Genomic DNA, 22,284 nt, shown 5'->3' on the forward strand with positions numbered 1-22,284 from the left:
AAAAAAAAAAAAAAAAAAAAAAAAAAAAAAAAAAAAAGAAAAGAAAAGAAAAGAAACTATCAACTCCCAACTTGACTCTCACTGGGATTAAACATGACAATAGGTCTGATCTGATTTCATCAACATTAAAAAAAAATCATCTATTATTTTTCACTTTATGTTTCTGTGTGGGAGCAAACTGTTGAAATCCTTACTTAATGTATACTAAGCTGATCTTCTGTATATTAAGATAATCGAAAATGAATCTTGATGTGAATGGAAGGGGAGAGGGAGTGGGAAAGGGGAGGGTTGTGGGTGGGAGGGATGGTATGGGGGGGAAGCCATAGTAATCCATTATTCGTACTTTGGAAACGTATATTCATTAAATAAAAGTTAAAAAAAAAAAAATCCCAAACACTAAACTTCTGGATACCCCATGTGTTTGGTCACTTCTAGAGCATGCACACTGTTACTTGCAACTGGTGCCTCCCAGAAGGCAGGAGCCCAGAGGCTGAGGGCCTTCTGCACCCCATACTGATCACCAGAGGGAAACCTTCACACTAGATCTTCATCAAGAGACCAGGGGGAAAACACTCCTGCCCTGTTCCAGCTATCACTCCACTCTCTGTGGACAATGGGATGTTGTACCATCAGAACAGATGGATTAGAGCTCCAATTTGAATCTGGTCTTTAAAAAAAAAAAAAAAATCAGAATGAATAACAGCTTTTCAGGTCATTTATAAAATTTTCAGTCATTTAAAAATGATAAATGGAGCAGGCATTAGGACAGCAGTTAAGATGGCACTTGGGATGCCCACATCCTGTACCAGAGTCCCTGGTTCAAGACTTAGCTCCTCGGCTTCCTGCTCATGGGCATACTTTGAGGCAGATGACAGCTTGAGTAACTGGGTCCTTACCACTCATATAGAAGACCCAGATTGAGTTCTGGGCTCCTGGTTTCAGCCTGACCCAGCCCTGGCTGTTGTAGGCAAATGGGGAGTGAACCAGAAGATGGAAACTATCTCACTCTCTCCTTACCAACTTTAATGGTAATATACATTCTATGGTTATTTCCCTTTTCATGCTGTTTCAGAGTCCTAATAATTATCACTTTAACATCTGCTTAAATCATTAACAGGACTTACCATAATTGATTCTAATTTTCCCCCTATTGTTGTAAATGCAATTTTGAATTTTTACCTACTATTGATAATGCTTCAGCAAACATCTTTATGTACAGAGGACCTTTTCAATAATTTCTCTACAATAATAGCAGAAAAGACATCTTAAAGAATATGGATTTTAAATTTTTTTTTAATGTTGGTTGCACAACTTGCTGCTCAGAGAGCCAAACTAATTTTATAAGCAAGCCTCATAATCTTTGATAGTTTGTCTACTACAAATTTACCCTAACAAACATTCCTCTCATACGCTGGTTGGGAGTATAAACTGGCACTATTTTTTTTTTTTTTTTTTTTTTTTTTTTTTTTTTTTTTTTTGACAGGCAGAGTGGACAGTGAGAGAGAGACAGAGAGAGAAAGGTCTTCCTTTGCCGCTGGTTCACCCTCCAATGGCCGCCGCTGCAGCCGGCGCACCGCGCTGATCCTGGCAGGAGCCAGGAGCCAGGTGCTTTTCCTGGTCTCCCATGGGGTGCAGGGCCCAAGCACCTGGGCCATCCTCCACTGCACTCCCTGGCCATAGCAGAGAGCTGGCCTGGAAGAGGGGCAACCGGGACAGAATCCGGCGCCCCAACCGGGACTAGAACCCGGTGTGCCGGCGCCGCAAGGTGGAGGATTAGCCTATTGAGCCACGGCGCCGGCCTAAACTGGCACTATTTTTAAAAAGGCAATGTGAGGTGTTTTTGAAAAGTTATAATGTACAATAAATACGCTTTGACCTTAGAATTTCATTTCAGGGAATTGATTCTTTGAAATATCAGTCTATCTACACAAAGAAAATGAACAAAAAATGCTCACTGCAGTATGATGTGTGGTAGCAAAGAAAAAAAAGAAACTGACCTCATTATTCATCAAGGGAGAATAAATTATGATAAATCAAAATAATACAGCATTTTACTTCTACTTTAAAGAAACTATATACATGCACGTATGTATATATATTTGAAGTTCACAGGAAAAGGTCTAAGAGGACATACTAGAGGTGGCTATCTACAAACAGAGAAATTATATTGGGATGAAGAAAGTGACAGGGTGGCAGTGAGGGAAAAGTCATATCTTTCACACTGTATTCTGTTTGTGTGTATTTAAATCATTTCCAGTGAACATATGTTCAGATAATAGTTTAATAACTAAAATAAACATTTAGAAATACACGAATGGGGGAAAAAACTATTTCACCTAACTCCTTCCCTTGCCTTTTTCTTCATAATCAATCTAAATAACTTTAAAAGCTGGCCATACATTCCATTACTGTCTTTTCAGTGACCACCCACTTAAAAATGGGTTGACCCAGGATAAAAATCTGAAAAATGGGACTGGTATAATGGCACAGTGGGTTAAGATGCTACTTGTAAAGCCGGGCATCCCTTATAGGAGGACTGTTTCAATTCCTGGCTGCCCTGCTTCTGATCCAGCTTCCTGCTAATGTGCCCAAGAAGGCAGCAGAAGATGACCCAAGTACCTGGGCCCCTGCCACCCACATGGGAGACTGGATGGAGTACCTGGCTCCTGGTTTCAGTCTGGCATAGACCTGGCTGCTGCAGCCCTTTAGGGAATGAACCACAGGATAAAATATCTCTCTCTCGCTTACTGGCTCTTGCTCTCACTCTCTCTCTCCATCCTTCCCTCCCTCTCTCCCTCTTTCCCTCCCGCTTTGGTACTTTGCCTTTCAAATAAATAAATAATGTTTTTCAAATCAAGTGAATAGAAGAGAAAGCTGAGAGGAAAACAGAGAGTCAGAAATGTACCAAAGCTGGAAAGACCGCAGAGTCATAGACCAGGGATCGCATATTTCAAACCATCTACCTTCCAAACCACAAATTACAAGAAAGTGAATAATGAAATCCACATGTACATATGAGCGTGCTGCTTTCTCTAACTGGTTCTAACCTCTGCAGTAAACTGCTGCATAAGGAAACTGAGGGGCATTTATTTAAGCCTGTGTGTTCCAGCATATACTACTCTGCTGACGACCATCCAGATCAGAATCTCAGGGCACTTACTGAATATCAAGAGTCAGGGTTCTAGATCTACCCCCATTCTCTAGTGTAAAGAATGGAAATCTGCAGCCTCCAAAATCACCCCAGCTGACCCATAAGTCAAAACAAAATGGAAGACCTACTTCCTTAAAGCATTCAGGAATGCTGACCACCATAGCAGTGATCGGAACAGAATCAGTACATTAACAACAACAAAAAAAGATTCTTATTTGACTTTCTGAAAGATGGTAAGATCATGATTTATCATCTAAAGAGTAGGCATTATAATATAAACCAAATGCAACCTGATTAGATTTAGATTGTATACACTATACAAGCAAGGGTTGTTTCTAGTTTATCTTCACTCTATGAACCAGTATCCTGTGTCTGGCACATAGTAGGTACTCAATAAACACTGTCAAATGAATATAATTTGGCCCAGAGAGCACTTTACACAGAGAAATCAATTAGGGTGAACTGGAGTTGGTGAGTGGAAGGGGAGAACATAAGACTGGGAATAAGATAGGTGGATTCTCAGATTCAGAGACAGGGTGCTGTATCCAATAAGAATGTGGTCTCAGTGTAAATCACTTAACCTTTCTATGGCTCATATTCCTCTGCTATAGGGTGAGGGGGTCAATTCTGTGAAACTAGCTGCCAAGGCATCATTTAAATGCAACCCAAAATGGTGAAATGAAATTCTAACAACATTCCTATGATGAGTATCCTTGGGTACTCTCACATCCAAGTTAATAATGTAAAGACACAGAAACATTTTGAAATGGGAATATTACCTTCACCACTGATTTGTCATTCTGTGATTAAGTTTGAAACCACTTGGAAGAAGACAATCCATTTGAAAGCAAAACAAGAAAGATAATGAGCAGAGAGGTAAGCTGTGAGTCTACAAGTTAGGTAAATAACTGCCATAGCAGATTTCAAAAATCTATTTACAAAAATTATTTGTACTTAACGTATTCTGGGATAGTACCTAATATAGATATTACTGAATTTTTGCCATAGTTCTTTTTTAAAAAAGGAAACAAATGTGCCATATACATTTTTGAGGAGATATTTAACATATAGTTTATTGAAAATTCGTAACCACTGGATGTGAGTCACATAAGCCCATATTTTTAAGGAAGGACCAAACAGACATTCTGAAGACTGAGGCATTAAATGCCAAATATGCTGCAAATGAATCTTAAGTGCAGCAGAAGGTCATGAGAGCAAAGAGTGGTTATTAACCTGCATGCCCATCTCCAAAATACTAGTCTGCCAGAGCAGGCCATCAATGTCTTAATGTGTGTGAGGGACCCCAGAGGCTGCAGTGGGAAAAACAAGGACAGGTGCCCTTAGGATTCCAAGAGAAATGTTCATGAATCCAGAGGAAAGTTTAATTACTCCAATCTCTGAAGGAGGAGGCGGACAGGAAAGGCAAGAAATCACCTGAAGATAGAGGAAGTAAAAAATGCATATTCCGTGGCTCATCACTGCTGACTCTCTTTAGGAGAAGCACTTTTAGGTACCTCGGGAGGTAGGGTCCCTCAGTAAACCTCTAGTTCAGTCCCTGGTACACTTGCTCCAGGCCCTCAATGGAGGCAACTGCTAAAAGCACAAGGTGGTCCTTTGAAAACCTTGAGCGAGCTATGTAAGGGATGTTAGAGATTTTCCCAGCTTGAAGGTACAGGGAAAAGCACTGTGTATACGGCCAGCAGAGGAAGCTCTGAGAGCAGCAGGATGTGGACAACTGTCAGCAAAACCAGTAGCACACTGGAGTATGGCACTGCCTCCTGGAGGCCCCTCAAGGGGTGAAGCAGGTGTGGCGATAGACCAACTAGCAGGGAATGATGGTCAGAGTAGGCAATTAATAGCCAAAGGGGAAAATGGGGGTGCAGCTGTCCTAGCCTCTGTGGAGGACCATGAGCCTCCGCAGCCTCTCTGGGAATTGAAACCAAACTGACTGGGAATCCCTGGAGCAACAGCATTAGGATGTCCAAAACCACTGTGAATGTCATTCATGCCCTGAGCATGCATGCCCATGACTGGTAGGACTGGTAGAACGAGGCTTGTGCACTCACATTCTTATGGAGCCATGGTGACTTTGACAATTTCATAAAGGTCAAGTGAGGCTTAAAGCTTTGGCTTTCTCCTACCATGACACCTTTTTCTTGAAACGTCCTTTTCGCAGTCTCTGAAAAAAATAAAAGAAACACAAAGATGCTACTCTAACACATAGTTGTCTTTAATTATAAAATGACAATTAAAAATAACTATGATGAAGATTCCTTTATCTATTTGTTGTATATCTGTTTTTATTTTTCTTCTTTTCTGAGATTTATTTATTTATTTTATTTTAAAGACAGAGTGACAGAGACAGAGTCAGAGAGTCAGAGACAGAGAGATCTTCAATCCACTGGTTCACTTCCCAAATGATCACAACAGCCAGGATGGAGCCAGGAACCTGGAACTTCATCCTGGTCTCCTCCATGGGTTGGACTGAGGCCCAAGTACTTGAGTCATCTTCCTCTGTTTTCCCGTGCACATTTGCAGGGACCTGGATCAGAAGCAGTGTGGCCAGGATGTAAATTGGCACTCCAATATGGGATGCTACTGTTGCAAATGGTGGCTCAATTCAATGCACCATAATGCCAGCCCCTAAATAGCTGTGTTTTTTTTTTTTAAATAGAAGATTAAAACCTACAACATGTAGGGAACAGCTAATAAACAACTATTTGACTGAAAAGATGCTGATTTACATAAAATATTTCACTGGTATTTGCATGTATACGAAAGGACTAGCTTCTCTTGACTCTCCATATCTAAAATGTCTACTTCTGACTGACCAAAATGAAGTAACAGGAGCGCTCACTTGAAGATACAAAACAAACAAGGTGAGCCTTCAATTGTGCCAGCTTACATCCTAGAGTATCCAGGCCCCTGCACCAGGAGAGATAAAAGTGAGCTGCAGCTAATCATCATCTTGGGTTGAAGGGAAAAGAGTTGAAAGTACAAGAGACCAAGGCAACCAGAGTTCATAGGACAAAATAAAAAAGTGAGGCCTGCGCCTAGAGAAAATTCCAGAGATCTGGGAAAGGTCTCCTCAACAGAGGTGGGGAATGTCCAGCCCATGGGCCTTACAGGGCCTGTGAAATCATTTGGTCTGGGCCTGCCAAGGCAACTGCAGGTGGGACTCAAAATTCCATAACTCTGTATCAGGCTAACTTTTAAGCTGATAATTTCATTTGGCCCATGAACAATGCTATAAATATCCAAATGGCCATTGGCAGAAAAAAGGTTCCCCACTCTGATGGAATACTCAACTGAGTTCTGCTCATTGCACGTGTGTGAGGAAACTACCGGAGGCAAGTGGAAAACACACTGAAAAGGATCAGAGGGAACAGCGCCCAGCATTGTTAGAAGTTAGGAATACTGCCTCCTTCATTAGCCTGACTGGAAAACCTCAAGATTCATGGGACACTGCAGAACAGAGAATCTTGCTGCAGTACTGGGAAGTAATTAATTGAGGACTGCTACTGCTCTTGTATCACCGAACAGACCTTAGGAGAAAGACCCAAAGGTGGCCGTTACTATTTCCAAGTAAAAATTACGTCCCAGAACAATGCCCAAGGATATTGATAAGAATACAAAACTATCCAAGACCCAACAAGATATACTTCACAATACCTGGCATCTAATCAAAAATTACCAGGCATGCATGGTACTGGTACAGAAACAGATGGATAGACCAATGGAACAGAACTGAAACACCAGAAATCAACCCAAACATCTACAGCCAACTTATATTTGATCAAGGATCTAAAACCAATTCCTGGAGCAAGGACAGTCTACTCAATAAATGGTGCTGGGAAAACTGGATTTCCACGTGCAGAAGCATGAAGCAAGACCCCTACCTTACACCTTACACAAAAATCCACTCAACATGGATTAAAGACCTAAATCTACGTCCTGACACCATCAAGTTACTAGAGAACATTGGAGAAACCCTTCAAGATATTGGCACAGGCAAAGAATTTCTGGAAAAGACCCGGGAGGCACAGGCAGTCAAAGCCAAAATCAACTATTGGGACTGCATCAAATTGAGAAGTTTCTGTACTGCAAAAGAAATAGTCAGGAGAGTGAAGAGACAACCGACAGAATGGGAAAAAATATTTGCAAACTATGCAACAGATAAAGGGTTCATAACCAGAATCTACAAAGAGATCAAGAAACTCCACAAAAACAAAACAAACAACCCACTTAAGAGATGGGCCAAGGACCTCAATAGACATTTTTCAAAAGAGGAAATCCAAATGGCCAACAGACACATGAAAAAATGTTCAAGGTCACTAGCAATCAGGGAAATGCAAATCAAAACCACAATGAGGTTTTACCTCACCCCGGTTAGAATGGCTCACATACAGAAATCTACCAGCAACAGATGCTGGCGAGGATGTGGGGAAAAAGGGACGCTAACCCACTGTTGGTGGGAATGCAAACTGGTCAAGCCACTATGGAAGTCAGTCTGGAGATTCCTCAGAAACCTGAATATAACCCTACCATTCGACCCAGCCATCCCACTCCTTGGAATTTACCCAAAGGAATTTAAATTGGCAAACAAAAAAGTGGTCTGCACCCTAATGTTTATTGCAGCACAATTCACAATAGCCAAGACCTGGAACCAACCTAAATGCCCATCAACGGTAGACTGGATAAAGAAATTATGGGATATGTACTCTTTAGAATACTATACCGCAGTAAGAAACAACGAAATCCAGTCATTGGCAACAAAATGGAGGAATCTGGAACACATCATGCTGAGTGAAATAAGCCAGTCCCAAAGGAACAAATACCATATGTTCTCCCTGATTGGTGACAACTGACTGAACACCAAAAAGGAAACCTGTTGAAGTGAAATGGACACTATGGGAAACGGTGACTTGATCAGCATAGCCCTGACTGTTAATGAACAACTTAATACATTATCCCTCTTAGTAGTTTTTTGTCTGTTCTACTTAACATGACTGGTTTAATTCTGTAATTAATACACAGTTATTCTTAAGTGTTGAAATTTAACTGAAATGTGATCCCTGTTAAACATAAGAGTAGGAATAAGAGAGGGAAGAGATGTACAATTTGGGACATGCTCAAGCTGACTTGCCCCAAATGGTAGAGTTAGAAACATACCAGGGGATTCCAATTCAATCCCATCAAGGTGGCATGTACCAATGCCATCTCACTAGTCCAAGTGATCAATTTCAGTTCACAATTGATCATAATGAAAGGACTAAGAGTCAAAGGGAGCACATAAACAAGTCTAGTACCTGCTAATACTAACCAATAGAATAAATAAAGGGGAGAGTGATCCAACATGGGAAGCGAGATACTCAGCAGACTCATAGAATGGCAGATGTCCTGAACAGCACTCTGGCCTCAGAATCAGCCCTAAAGGCATTCGGATCTGGCTGAAAAGCCCATGAGAGTATTTCAGGCATGGAAAGCCAAGACACTCAGGCAAAAAAAAAAAAAAAACAACAACAACAACAACAACAAAACAAAACAAACAAAAAAAAAACAACCCTAAATGAAAAATCTCTGTGAGTGAGATCCCAGTGGAAAGAACAGGTCATCAAAGAAGGAGGTACCTTTCTCTGAAGGGAGGAGAGAACCTCCACTTTGACTATGACCTTGTCTAAACAAGATAAGAGTCGGAGAACTCAAGGGGCTTCCATAGCCTTGGAAACTCATGACTGGTGCATAGGGAGATTACTGATGCCATAAACAGGAGTGTCAATTTGTAAAGTGAACAACAGGAGTCACTGTGCACTTACTCCTCATGTAGGATCTCTGTCCTTAATGTGCTGTACATTGAGACTTAATGCTATAATGAGTACTCAAACAGTATATTTCACTTTGTGTTTCTATGGGGGTGCAAACTGTTGAAAGCTTTACTTAATGTACACTAAACTGATCTTCTGTAAAAAAAAAAAAAAAAAAAAAAAAAAGAAGGAATTATCAATTCCCAACTTGACTCTCACTGGGATTAAACATGACAATAGGTCTGATCTGATTTCATCATCATTTAAAAAATCATCTATTATTTTTCACTTTATGTTTCTGTGTGGGAGCAAACTGTTGAAATCTTTACTTAATGTATGCTAAACTGATCTTCTGTATATAAAGAGAATTGAAAATGAATCCTCATGTGAATGAAAGGGGAGAGGGAGTGGGAAAGGGGAGGGTTGCAGATGGGAGGGACGTTATGCGGGGGAAGCCATTGTAATCCATAACCGTACTTTGGAAATTTATATTCATTAAATAAAAGTTAAAAAAAATACAAAAAAAAAAGAAAAAAAAAATTACCAGGCATGCAAAAAAAGGAGAACAACATGGCACATAATGAGGAGATAAATCAATTAACTAAACAGTAACTCAGAGCTGACAAAGATGTTAGAATTAGCAGATAGGGCATCAAAACAGTTATTAAAACTATAATTCCTTATGTTTACGAAGTCAAGCAGAGATATGCAAGGTATAAATTAGATCCAAATAAAACTTTCAGAGATGAAAACTGCAATGTCTGAGAAAAATAAACTGAATAGAAATAAAGACAGGGATTAGACTTTGCAAAACAAAAGATCAGTAAACATGAAGACATAGCAATAGGAACCACCCCCCCCCCCAAAGAATACAAACAGAAGAAAGGAACGGAAAAAAAAAAAAAAGAACATCAAGGAGCTATGGGTGCTACTTCAAGTTGCCTAAAGCATGAATAACTGGAAACCCTGAAAAAAAGGTGAGAGAGGGGGTGTCAGAGGATATAATGTTGAGGATATAATGGTTGTTGGGGAATGAGCGCTGCTACAGCCCCACTGCAAAGCAATCCAGGCAATAGCTATTAAAATAAAAGCTACACAAGAATTTTGAACAAATAACCCAATTATAGGATAACATACAGAAACAAAATTACTGGCACATAAAATTATATGTAGACGATATTTACTAAAGCACTGTCTGAATTGGCATAAATTAGAAAAAAACCTTCAACAATAAAGAAATGGTTGATAAATTAGCCCACAGTCATACTAAGGAGTAGCACATAGCAAATAAAAAGGATTAACTAGAGCTACACATATAAACCTATTAAGGGAAGAAAAGGAGTAGATTGTGGGGTCAGCATTGTGGCGCTGCAGGTAAAGCTATTGCCGGCAACACTGGCATCCCATGTGGGTGCCGGTTCATGTCCCAGCTACTCCACTTCCAGTCCAGCTCCCTGCTAATGGCTTAGGAAAAATAGCAGAAGATGGCCCAAGTGTTTAGGTTCCTGCCACCAATATGGGAGACCTGTAAGCAGCTCCTGGCTCCTGGCTTTGGCCTGACCCAATCCCAACTGTTGTGGCCATCTGGGAAGTGAACCAGTGGATGGAAGATCTCTCTCTCTCTCTGTAGCACTGCATTTCAAATAAATAAATGTCTTTCAAAAAGAAATAAAAAGAGAAGTTGCATGGTTACTATATACAAATGGCACAGTACAATACTTAAAAAGAGAAAGAAAATAAATTATTTGTATTTACATTTTTACTGCAAAGAAAAATAGTGAAGAATTCCTTGAAATGGGGCTGAGGTTGAGCAGAGGCAGGGGAGATTAGCAATGTCATATTTATCTGTATGTTGTTTGACTTGCTATAATAACCACTGAGGAGTATTAGTTTGGAATAAAAAAAGTTTAAAATAAACACAATAATAAATTGATAATGAATTAGCAACATAACATTGCTATGATTATAACCATGGATCATACTAGAATGTTTAAGTAGGAAGTTGAATTATGTGTTACATATGTGAAAATGTCATACTCTTCAAAAACCAGTGATAAACAACTTTAAATTTAGTCTTTTTATCCATAAAAAAGGTAGCGATGGTACTTTTAAGTCCATCTGAAAGATGAAAAAAAAAAAAAAAACGAAAAACAAGAAGTGTTTGCTTAAGGTCATGGTCCTTGTATCAGCAACAAAGGAGGAATCAGAGTCAATGGGGTCTAGCTTCTACTCTGGTCATGTTTCATTCTTTGGTCCTGGGGCTGAACTCTTACAAATAAAAGATGTCTTTAATGAAATACTGAAGTCAAAAACATGCTTTTGTTGTAAGCACCAACTGTGTCAGGAGTCTGGAGATTACTAATGATGTACATAATTATAACTAGAAATACTTGGATGAAAAGAGAACCCAGAATCTCCCTTCTGCCTGAATATTTCTTACGCAGTGTAAGATTTCTATTTTTTCACATGCGAACTTCAAATAAAACAGATGCATGAGTGAACAAAACACAGATACCACCCTATCCTTTCTAAGAAAATAAAGGATTTCGCTGTAGTTAGTCCATATGAAAATAATATAATAGTATGAATATAACTCACAAAGAACAGCAGAGATTCAAAATAGAAATACCTGTACAAAACAAAAACTAAACAGATATATTTAACTTACTAGTGACATAATTCCAAGTGCTGGAATTACGTGTAGCATCTGGCATGGTAGCCTCTGGGCTGGACTGGCCTAGAGGATGCACTTGGAAAGGACATGCTCCCAAAGCGGAGCCCATGTGTCATTCATCTCAGCACCCAGCATGCCTGCAACACATGCCTAGCATGTACCAGCTATATGACACAACCTGGTAAATCTGAATGGAGCATCATTCTTGTGCTAGGTGTTGTATGGATGCTTTATCATCTGTTCCTCAAAGCTGCCCTAAAAGATAAGTTACTATTCCCATCTTGAATAAGGTGAGGATAGAATCTGAACCCTAGCTAACTAACTACAACGTACATGACATCTCCCACACAGAAAAATCTAAAATCTTCTTTCTCCTCTCTGAGAAATGTTTCCAAACAAAAGTTAAAGATGATTGGTTTAAAATAAGACTTGGATAACAGATATGCATTTCAGTCAACAAACTCAAGTCTGATCATCCATTCATTCAGCAAATATTTGCTGGAAACCTAGGATATGCCAGGTACTATTTCAGGCTCTGAAGATAGACAATAAACAAAACATATTCCCTGCCTGGAGAAGATCCACATGCAAGGGTGCCTAAGTTCACAGAAAATAGAATTAATTTAATATATTATTATATATATTATATTATATATATTATATATATTATATATAATTAAATATTAATATTTAAGTGCAAAAAAGCTTGGACATCCACACGAAGTTTTTTCACAGAATACATAGAAGGGTAAGTATATAGGTAAGGCTACACAAAGTGACAGGGAGAAGCAGGATGCTATTTTATATCAGGCCAGATCACCTGAAGTTGAACTAGAATATATAATTCTTTCCAGTGAAAAAAATTTAGACATTTTGAAATAGGAGGTGACTCAAAGTGTTCCTCTCATTCCCTGAGACTTCCTTTTTTTTTTTTTTTTGCTGTGGATAGCTCATGGAGAGTCACAGTGCTTCAGGTGGGGGATGGGCAGCTTCTGGGTCACCATTTGGTATCTCCTGAAATGGCACCATGCTTGATTTTGCAGCTGGATCCTTCCTTGTTCCCATATATAACTCTCTGCAACTTCTAGGGTACTCTCAGGTACCCGGGATTTCATTCTATTATTCACCACACCACAGCATGGCAAGCAGGAACCCAAGGAACCATATAAAGACAGCTACCATTTTCCTGCTACCCTTGGGCACACAGAGGAACAGAGTTTCCTGGATGAAGGTGGAATTGGTGGGAACACCGTGCAGCCACCCAGCATACAGTCATGTCTCTCCTTTGGCCTTCACTGACACTCTGGGAGCACAGAGAATTCTGGGTCATCTCAGGAACAGAGCATTCATGCTAGCCTAATCAATTGGGTTTCTTTTGTTCATAGGATGAAGGGGACAAGAAGTTACCTCTTGCTTGGTATCTAACTCCCTTCTTCATCCAACCTGGGCTATGATCTGAATTTGTTCCCCAAAATCATGGGTTGGAAATAATCTTCAATTCAATAGTATTGGGAGGTGTGGCCTCATGGGAGGTTTTTATATAATGAGGACTCTGCCCTCATTTCCTGCCTTGCAGGAAACGTGTTCTCTCTACTCTGCCATGAAAGGACATAGGGCTTGTCCTCTATTTGCCCTTCCACCTTCTACCACCTGAAGACACAATAAGAAAGCCACTACCAGATGTCAGCACTTTCATCTTGGGCTTCCCAGTCTTTCGAATTGTGAAAAATAAATGTTCTTTAAAACTTTTCTTTTTCATTCATATTTTAAGGACAACTGACTTCTCATTTATTTATTTATTTGAGAGGTAGAGTTACAGACAGAGAGAGGGAGAGACAGAGATAAAGGTCTTCCATCTGCTGGTTCACTCCCCAAATTGCCGCAATGACCAGAGCTGAGTCAATCTAAAGCCAGAAGCCAGAAGTTTCTTCCAGGTCTCCCACAGGGGCGCAGGGGCCCACGTACTTGGGCCATCTTCCTCTGCTTTCTCAGGCCATAAGAAAAGAGCTGGATCAGAAGAGGAGCAGCCAGACACCAACAAGCACCCATAGGGGATACCGGTGCCACAGGCAGAGGCTTAGCTTACTATGCCACAGCACCAGCCTCTCCAACAATATTTCTTTAAAACATTTTATTCCTATTTCTTGGGTGAGTAAATGAAAGCTCTGATTATTTAAGTAAAATTATGTGACTTTCCCGCACAAAGTCATATAGTTACCTGATGCCAGAGCTAGAACAGAAACCCAAGTCTTCTGACTCCCCAAATCCATTTTCACTAATCTACTGAACTTCACTATTTTCTTATTTAACTAGGCTGAGGTATCCTAATACATGTATTCTGGACTGAGAAGGGGTTACAGGTTTTTGATGAAAGAATCTAACTAGCAGTGTGGTCAGAAAATTAGAGTAAATGATGCGCATTAAGCTCTTCTGGTTTCAGCAGCCCCCAAAGTCAGGCTTTTTTTTTTTTTTTTTTTTTTTTGACAGGCAGAGTTAGACAGTGAGAGAGAGAGAGAGAGAGTTATAGACAGTGAGAGAGAGACAGAGAGAGAGGTCTTCCTTCCTTTGGTTCACTCCCCTAATGGCTGCCATGGCTGGCGCTGCTGGGCGCCAGTCTGAAGCCAGGAACCGGTGCTTCCTCCCGGTCTCCCATGCGAGTGCAGGGACCCAAGCACTTGGGCCATCCTCCGCTACCCTCCTGGGCAACAGCAGAGAGCTGGACCAGAAGAGGAGCAACAGGGACTAGCACCCGGGACCCCAACTGGGACTAGAACCCGGGGTGCTGGCGCCGCAGGCAGAGGATTAGCCAAGTGAGCCACAGCGCTGGCCTAAGTCAGGCTTTTAAAATGTGGTGCAAGAGAATGTTAGTCCCATGATAACCTCCTTGGTCAAATAAATTTCAAGAATTCCTCTAATGTAAAGATTATACATTATAGGTATAGCCTTTGAACAACACCACGCTAAACAAATACTTACAACTCTAAAAGCCTTGTGGAGGCCGGCGCCGCAGCTCACTAGGCTAATCCTCCGCCTTGCAGTGCCGGCACACTGGGTTCTAGTCCCGGTCGGGCAGCCAGATTCTGTCCCGGTTGCCCCTCTTCCAGGCCAGCTCTCTGCTGTGGCCCGTGAGTGCAGTGGAGGATGGCCCAAGTGCTTGGGCCCTGCACCCCATGGGAGACCAGGAGAAGCACCTGGCTCCTGCCATCGGATCAGCGCGGTGCGCTGCCCGCAGCGCATCGGCCGTGGCGGCCATTGGAGGGTGAACCAATGGCAAAGGAAGACCTTTCTCTCTGTCTCTCTCACTGTCTACTCTGCCTGTCAAAAATAAATAAATAAATAAATAAAAAATAAAAGCACTGTGGAAGAAAGAAGGGGCATTCGCCTAGTAGTTAAGCCACCTTTATAACAGTGCCAGCCCCCCTTTTTATTCATTTTAATTTTTATTAACATGAACTATTTTTACATGTTTTATGGGATACTGTGCAATATTTCAACACAAATATACAATGTAAACTGATGAAATCAAGCAATTAACATTTCCATTTTTTAATCTTTCCTTTATGTTGGGAACCTGAGCTCCTCTCTGCCAGTTCTTTATTCAGTATTTAACACATCACTGTGAACTATCAACACTAAAGCCAATTACTTCTGTCTACTGGTATTCTGGTACCCATTATCAAACCTCCCTTTCTGTCCCCTCCCTCCATTCTTCCCAAACTCTAGTAATCACTATGGTAAGTTCAGAACAAATGTCTGCTGTTTTTAATTACCCAGTTTTGGGAACTGTGCGATAGCACATCGATCTTCCCAGTCTCTAGAATTGTAAAAAATAAATGTCCATACTTTACAAATTGCCCAATCTCATGTGTTCAGCTACTACAGCACAAAACATATTTAAGAAACCCAGAGTATCTTTTCAAGCATCAGGCACAGGGTTAGCTGTTAAAGCCACACAGCTTTTCTTCTAAGAACATGATTGCCACTGCCTGGAAGGGGCTGGGCAAAGAACAAAAGATTCCAAAAATCCAAGAAGAGAAACATAGTCAATAGATCAAAACTTTGTCTCATCAGAGTCTCAAATTCTTGTGGTGATATTTTACTTTTTTTCTTTCTTTTTTCATTTTTGAGTGGAAGAAAGGGAGACAGACAGAGTTCCCACCTGCTGGTTCACTCCCCAAATGCCCATAATGGCCACGACTGGGCAGGTCAAAATGAGGAGCTGGGAACACAATGCAGGTCTCCCATGTGGGTGGCAAGAACCCTGTTACTTGAGCCATCACCACTGCCTCCCAGGGTATATGTTAGCAGGATGCTGGAGTCAGGAGCAGAGCCAGGAATCAAATCCAAGCACTCTGATATAGGATTTGGGCATCCTAACCAGTGTCTTAACTGCTAGGCCAAATATCAGCTCCATCTTTTACTATTTAGCACTTATTTAAGGCTAATAAAATAAATAACTAATAAAATTAAAATCACTTTTAAAAAGGCTAATAAGTGCTAAATATAACATTTTAATTATGTTGTACAAACTTGGAAAATGTCCTAAAAACTCTTCACTGAGGTCACTGCCACCAATTAGCTTTTCTTCCCTCTTCTATGATAACAAAGGTCAGACAATAGACCAGTAAAGTGCCAAGAAAACCCCAGTTCTTAGTTGGAAGTAACAGAGGGTAATTTTGGCTAAGTTGAGCAGGAAAGGAATGCACATAAGGTCACTGGGAGGGCCACAGCACCACACAGGAAGGCTACAAAGCCAAGGAGAAGCCCAAAGTTCCAATGCAGCCCAGAGCAGTGGCCATACTACCTCTTCCCCATCACTGGTGCCAGAACTGATACTTCCTAAACCCATGGACAGTGCACAAAGAGCTGCTCTGGACTGGTGGTAACTACCACTAATGATACAATCTATCCCCTAATATATTTTACACAGTTCTTTTGCTCTTCAAGTCCCTAGCTTCCAATTCAAAGTCCGTATCAAACCTAAGTCATATGCACATGTCCTGGCAGAATGGGAGTCTATGAAAGAACACCCCTGACATAGGAGATATTATGGAGGAGTTTCAATGTTGGACAGCCAAAACAGAAAGAAAATAGTCCAGCATGAGCAAGTCACAAAACATTAAAAGCATAGTCAGTATGATTGCCACTTTACTGAATGTATCGTTATAGCTCATATAAACTATAAATATTTTTTCATTCTACTCTGTTATAATCCAACTTTGGCCCTCTCTATTTAGCTATATTTTTAAACTGTTTTAAGAGGACCTAGAGTTGAAAATTAGACTGAATCATACAAAAGTGTCATCTCACAAATCAACAGTTAAATATGGGCAATGTCTTAGGGCTTAACACATACCCTGGTGTACTAACTCACTAAATTCCTAAGATTTGACTGATGAGATTAAGGCATAATTTCTTAGCCGTCAAATATTTCAAGAATTCTCCCATGAATGACTTCAAACAGCCACTTAATAACACACCCTTATCACCCCCAGGAAATAGAAACAGCATAAAGGTATGAAAGTACAAATTCATACATTCAGTTACTTACTGACCACTGGCCCTATATGCTAACCATATTATCTGCTAAAGGCAACAAATATCCCCCTGTCTTTATGGAGTCTACAGGGTCAGAATCTAGTGCAATAAAAATAAGGACTTCTCAGTGCTCAGACTTATCTAAAAAGTCAATGAATATAAGAAAAAATGATTTTTAGCAAAAATAAACATAGTGGCTTTGTATTGTTCTTTTTTTATTATTAGTTGACAGGTAGAGTTATAGACAGTGAGAAAAAGAGAGAAAGATCCTCCCTCCGTTGGTTCACTCCCCAAATGGCCGCCATGGCCAGTGCTGCGCCGATCCGAAGCCAGGAGCCAGGTGCCCCTCCCTGGTCTCCCACACAGGTGCAGTGGCCCAAGCATTTGGGCCATCCTCCACTGCCCTCCCAGGCCACAGCAGAGAGCTGGACTGGAAGAGGAGCAACCGGGACTAGAACCTGGCACCCATATGGGATTCCGGTGCCGCAGGTGGAGGATTAACCAAGTGAGCCACAGTGCCAGCCCCTGTATTGTTCTTTATTACCTATATTAACTTTTATATATTATCTTATTTAACATAAAAATCTTATTATCAATTTAATATAAAGTAACATTTTTCAATTTATTGATTTGTTATATCAAATTTTGAATTAACAGCTCTCTTTATAGCCTGGGTTTGAAATCTTTGATGATAGCTACTCAGAACACTGTTTTAAATAACAGTATCACAAAGCACACTTAATTATATTAAAGTATTTTTTCAGGACCACATATTCATTAGATATATAGAAACAGGGGAAAAAGCCTTCTTATTGAAAAGTCTTATAAATAATGTCTTAACATTCCTGGTAGCAGTATAATACACTGCCTAGTTGGGGTGCTAAGCCTTTAAAAATATCCATTTTTGAAATAAGAAGTATTTTTGCTAATGTGAAAACCACATGTCAATTTTCATCTAGGTTAACTTATGTTCCAGAACTGAACTTTATGAATAATTAAAGAGATTGCTTAAGTCCTCCTGTTGTCACAAGCATATGTTCAAGCACTAAACATAAGATCACACAATAAATACCCCAGTCATCCTTCAAAAGTCAGCTAAGAGTGCTTCTTAAACACTACAGTTTACCTCATAGCTGAAGATGAAAAGAGAATGAAGAACAATTTCTTTAAAATCTATTTAAATATTAGGAGACTATACATAAAAGAACACTGAAATAAATAATTTGATATAGAAACAACATTGTTTGGGCCAGCATACATCACATGATCTCACTCATATGTGGAAACTAAATAAGTCAACCTAATACAAGTTGAGAGGAGAACAGTAGTATAGTAGTTACCAGAGACTGGGGCGAGTCACAGAGGGGGAAGGTTGGTCCCTGAGTCTGACGCTACAGTTGGATAGGGGGAGAAGTTCTGTGGCACAGAAGGGTGAATAATAATGCATTGTGTCTCTTCTCAAAATAGTTAGAAATTTGAATATACTTACTTAATATAATTATTAAAAGTTTAAGTTGATATATATGCAAATTACTCTGATCATTACCCAATGTATACATGATTCAAAATGTCACAATGTGCTTCATAAATACGAACCAACATGTCAATCAAAAAATAAAATGAATAAAGGCCAACATTCTGGTACAGAGGGTTAAGCTGCTGCCTGTGACACCCGCACCCAATATGGGCACTGGTTTGAGTCTCAGCTGCTCCATTTCTAATTCAACTCCCTGCTAATGTACCTAGGAAAGCAACAGAAGATGGCTCAAGTGCCTGGGCTCCTGCCACCCAGATGGGAGACCCAAAAGAGGCTCCTGCCTCCTGGCTTCAGCCTGGCCCAGCTCTAGTTGTTGTCACTGGGGAATAAACCAGTGGATTAAAGATCTCTCCGCCTCTCTACACACTCTGTAACCCTGCCTTTCAAATGAATAAATAAATCTTTTTAAAAAGTGAATAGAATATATGATAATAACTACCATCTATTTAACATTATTTATGTGCCAAATACTATAGAAAGCACCACAGTTACATTATTTGATTTTAAGAAGTTATTGATATGCTCACTGTACAGTTATAGAAACTGAAGAATTGGGAGGTTAAGTAAATTGCATAAAGTCACTCAGCTGGTAACAGGCTGCAGAGGGATGCGAACTCAGTTCTGTTTAACTCCAGAACTCACTTGGAGCTAGGACAGTTGCACAAGTTATGCCCGTGTTGCTGCGGTAAGCAAGAATCACAATGTGAGGTAACAAACAAAATCCTTAAAAAGTGACGGTCTAAAAGCTGACAGCATGACCACCGTCTAAAAACCAGACAGCATGACAACTAACTAGGAAAGGCTTACTGTGTGAGGGTAGGACAGAGATGAAGAGAAATGAGAGAACATGGATGATATCTCAGATCTCACAGTATAAGGGACTTGGTGAAATGACCAGTTGTTAACTTACAGTGTAACAGATTAGCATAGTGATTGAGGGCACAAATTTTTTTTTAATTTTATTTATTCATTTGAAAGTCGGAGTTACAGAGAGAGAGAGAGAGAGAGAGAGAGAGGGAAAGAGAGAGAGAAAGGTCTTCCATCCATTGGTTCACTGCCCAATTGGCCACAATGGCTGGAGCTGCCCTGATCTGAAGCCAGGAGCCAGGATCTTCCTCCAGGTCTCCCACACGGGTACAGGGACCCAAGGATTTGGGCCATCTTCTACTGCTTGCCCAAGCCATAGCAGAGAGCTGGATCAGAAGTGGAGCAGCCAGCAGCCAGGACTCGAACCAGCACCCATATGGGATGCCGGCACTGCAGGCAGCGGCTTTACTTGCTACACCACAGCGCTGGTCCCAAGTGCACAGAATTTGTAATCAGACTACCTGGATTGGAGTACTGGCTCTACCACTTAACTTCTTTGTGCTTCAGTTTCCCTACATGTTAAATGATGGTGTAGATAATAGTCCCAATCTGATAAGTTTGTTGAAACTAAATCAATTAATATTCTCAAGATGATTAGAATAAACATTTGACACACACACACAAAAAAAATACTCTTAAGCATTTGATTGAAAATCAAGCAAATAAGACCAGAAATGTGGTGCAGCAGTTAACGTCATCACTTGGGATGCCTTCATCCCTTATCAGAGTGCCAGTTCAAGTCCTGGCTACTCTACTTCTCTATCAGCTTCCAGCCAATTTGCACCCTGGGAAGCAACAGATGATGGCTGGAGTACTTGGGTCCCTGCTACCCATGTGGGACACCCCAACTGTGTTCCTGGCTCCTGGCTTTAACCTGATCCAGTCTGGACCGTTGAGGGTAGTTCACCAACAAACTGAAGATCTCTCTCTTTCTCTCATATATATATATATATATATATATATATATATATATATATATATATATTTCTCTGTCTATTTTTCAAATAAAATTAAAATAACTTTTAAAAATCAAATAAATAAAAAAGAGACACTGGAAAGAGTTAAAAGAGAGGTGAATTGAGAAGGAAAGGAAAAATAGAGGACTCATGCTTCCAACAGCATGTAATAAACAGGGGCAGGGGATGAATCCCAGGCTCTGAATGAAGCGCAGCTAAGTAATTCTGATGTTTCTGAAGACAACCCAGCCCAGCAGTTAGGGGAAGTGTCAGCAGGCTGCAGGACATCTGGGGTGGCTACCATGACTTCACACAGCAGCCTGGAAGGGCCCAAAGTAACCAGAAACCAAAGAGATTCTAAACAAGGAACAGAAAACACAGGGTGTATTCTCTCCATCTTTGTGAGAAATAACAGTCAGAATAAGATAAAGCTTAACGTTCAAATGAACATCCTGAAAACCTTTTATTTTTTTCTTTCACAGAATAAATGTACTGGGAATCTTTTATCATGCTAACCAAGGGCACTTTTCTTATTTTGAAAAAATGATTTGCAAGGGCCATTATAATTCCAACCGGCAAAATTTTTAACAATCTCTCAATCTAATAACCTTCTTTAAAAAATTACATTTAGCTAAAAATGAATAAAATCACATATCCATTTCTATGCAAAAAGCTTTTCAGAAGAATTTCATCATTGTAGTATGTGGAGAAATGCCATAGAAATGCATGACTTTCTGTATCTTCTTAAGCCTATGAGCTACAGGGGTAGGCTAAGAAAAGACAAAGTGCCTTTTTTGGTCTTGAAAAATATCATCAAGGTGAAAGCAGGAAGCCAAGACATACACAGCCTCTGAAGTCATGTGCACCCTGGAGTGGCCACTGCCATAAACACACCTTTACATGAGTACAATGAGCCTGGTCTCTTCTTCCCACCAGTGTGTACCAAAAATAACTCTTAATGGCAGCACAACTAGATGCAGAATTCAAGTTCTGGCAGTGTAGGAGAACAAAAATATCTTTTTCTCACCATCCTACAAACCTCACCCAGAACCCTGCAGCAAAAGACAGATTAACAAAAGAAACACATACAAATTTACTTGATATAAGTTATGCATGACATGAAAATCTTCCTAAGAAAATGAAGACCCCAAGAAAACAGACAAGTCTGTATATTTCTATGAAGCATTTAATGATCAAGTGGACAGTTGGTAAGCATGATTGGATAGAAAAGGATGATCTAATGGTAATAAATTTGGGAAAATGTAGCAATGGTGCAGCTGTTCAGCCTCTTCTCTAGACCCTGGGTCCTAAGAGATAAAGATCTTTCTCTTTTCAAGGTATAAGGAGGGCACCTCTCCACAGTGGAACTTGTGACCTGCTTCCAGGAAAGCTCCAAAAACCATCCTGAGTTTCACAGTCAGCTTCAGGGGAAAGGAGCAAGAGGTCAAAGAGTGATCTTCCTGCTTCTGCCGTTTTCCTAAATCCTTTCCATTATTTCAGGGTAGCATGTCCTGAGCCCCATCAATTCATATTCTACTAGTTCAAAATGTATAATCTTCTTCAATTTTACACATTAAAAATTAAAAACTGGGGGAAGCATTGGATGTGGCTGCTGCACTCCACATCAGAGTGCCTGAGTTTTAGTCAAAGCTCTGCTCCTGATTCCAATTTCCTACTAATGCACACCCTGGGAAGCAACAAGTAAGATTCAAGTATTCGGATTCCTGCTACCCACATGTGAAGCCTAGATTGTGTTC

The 22,284-nt window shown here is 40.3% G+C and overlaps 1 protein-coding gene across 6 annotated transcripts in view; it reads right to left on the bottom strand.

The window, feature by feature from the left end:
- AKAP7 (A-kinase anchoring protein 7) overlaps positions 1-22,284 on the bottom strand; it is a 162,672-nt gene that overhangs the window by 73,467 nt on the left and 66,921 nt on the right. For 4 of the 6 annotated variants that reach the window (XM_051855333.3, XM_051855334.3, XM_089332676.1 and 1 more), the window contains exon 6: positions 5,218-5,330. The exons of the other annotated variants lie outside the window; for them this stretch is intronic. In XM_051855333.3, the coding sequence (XP_051711293.1) occupies positions 5,218-5,330 (113 nt within the window). The remainder of the gene's footprint in view (positions 1-5,217; positions 5,331-22,284) is intronic. 6 annotated transcript variants of the gene reach the window in all.

Source organism: Oryctolagus cuniculus, chromosome 5 (assembly GCF_051225735.1).
Source record: "Oryctolagus cuniculus isolate XC-2025 breed Fujian yellow rabbit chromosome 5, ASM5122573v1, whole genome shotgun sequence".
In the NCBI taxonomy this organism is placed as follows: Eukaryota; Metazoa; Chordata; class Mammalia; order Lagomorpha; family Leporidae; genus Oryctolagus; species Oryctolagus cuniculus.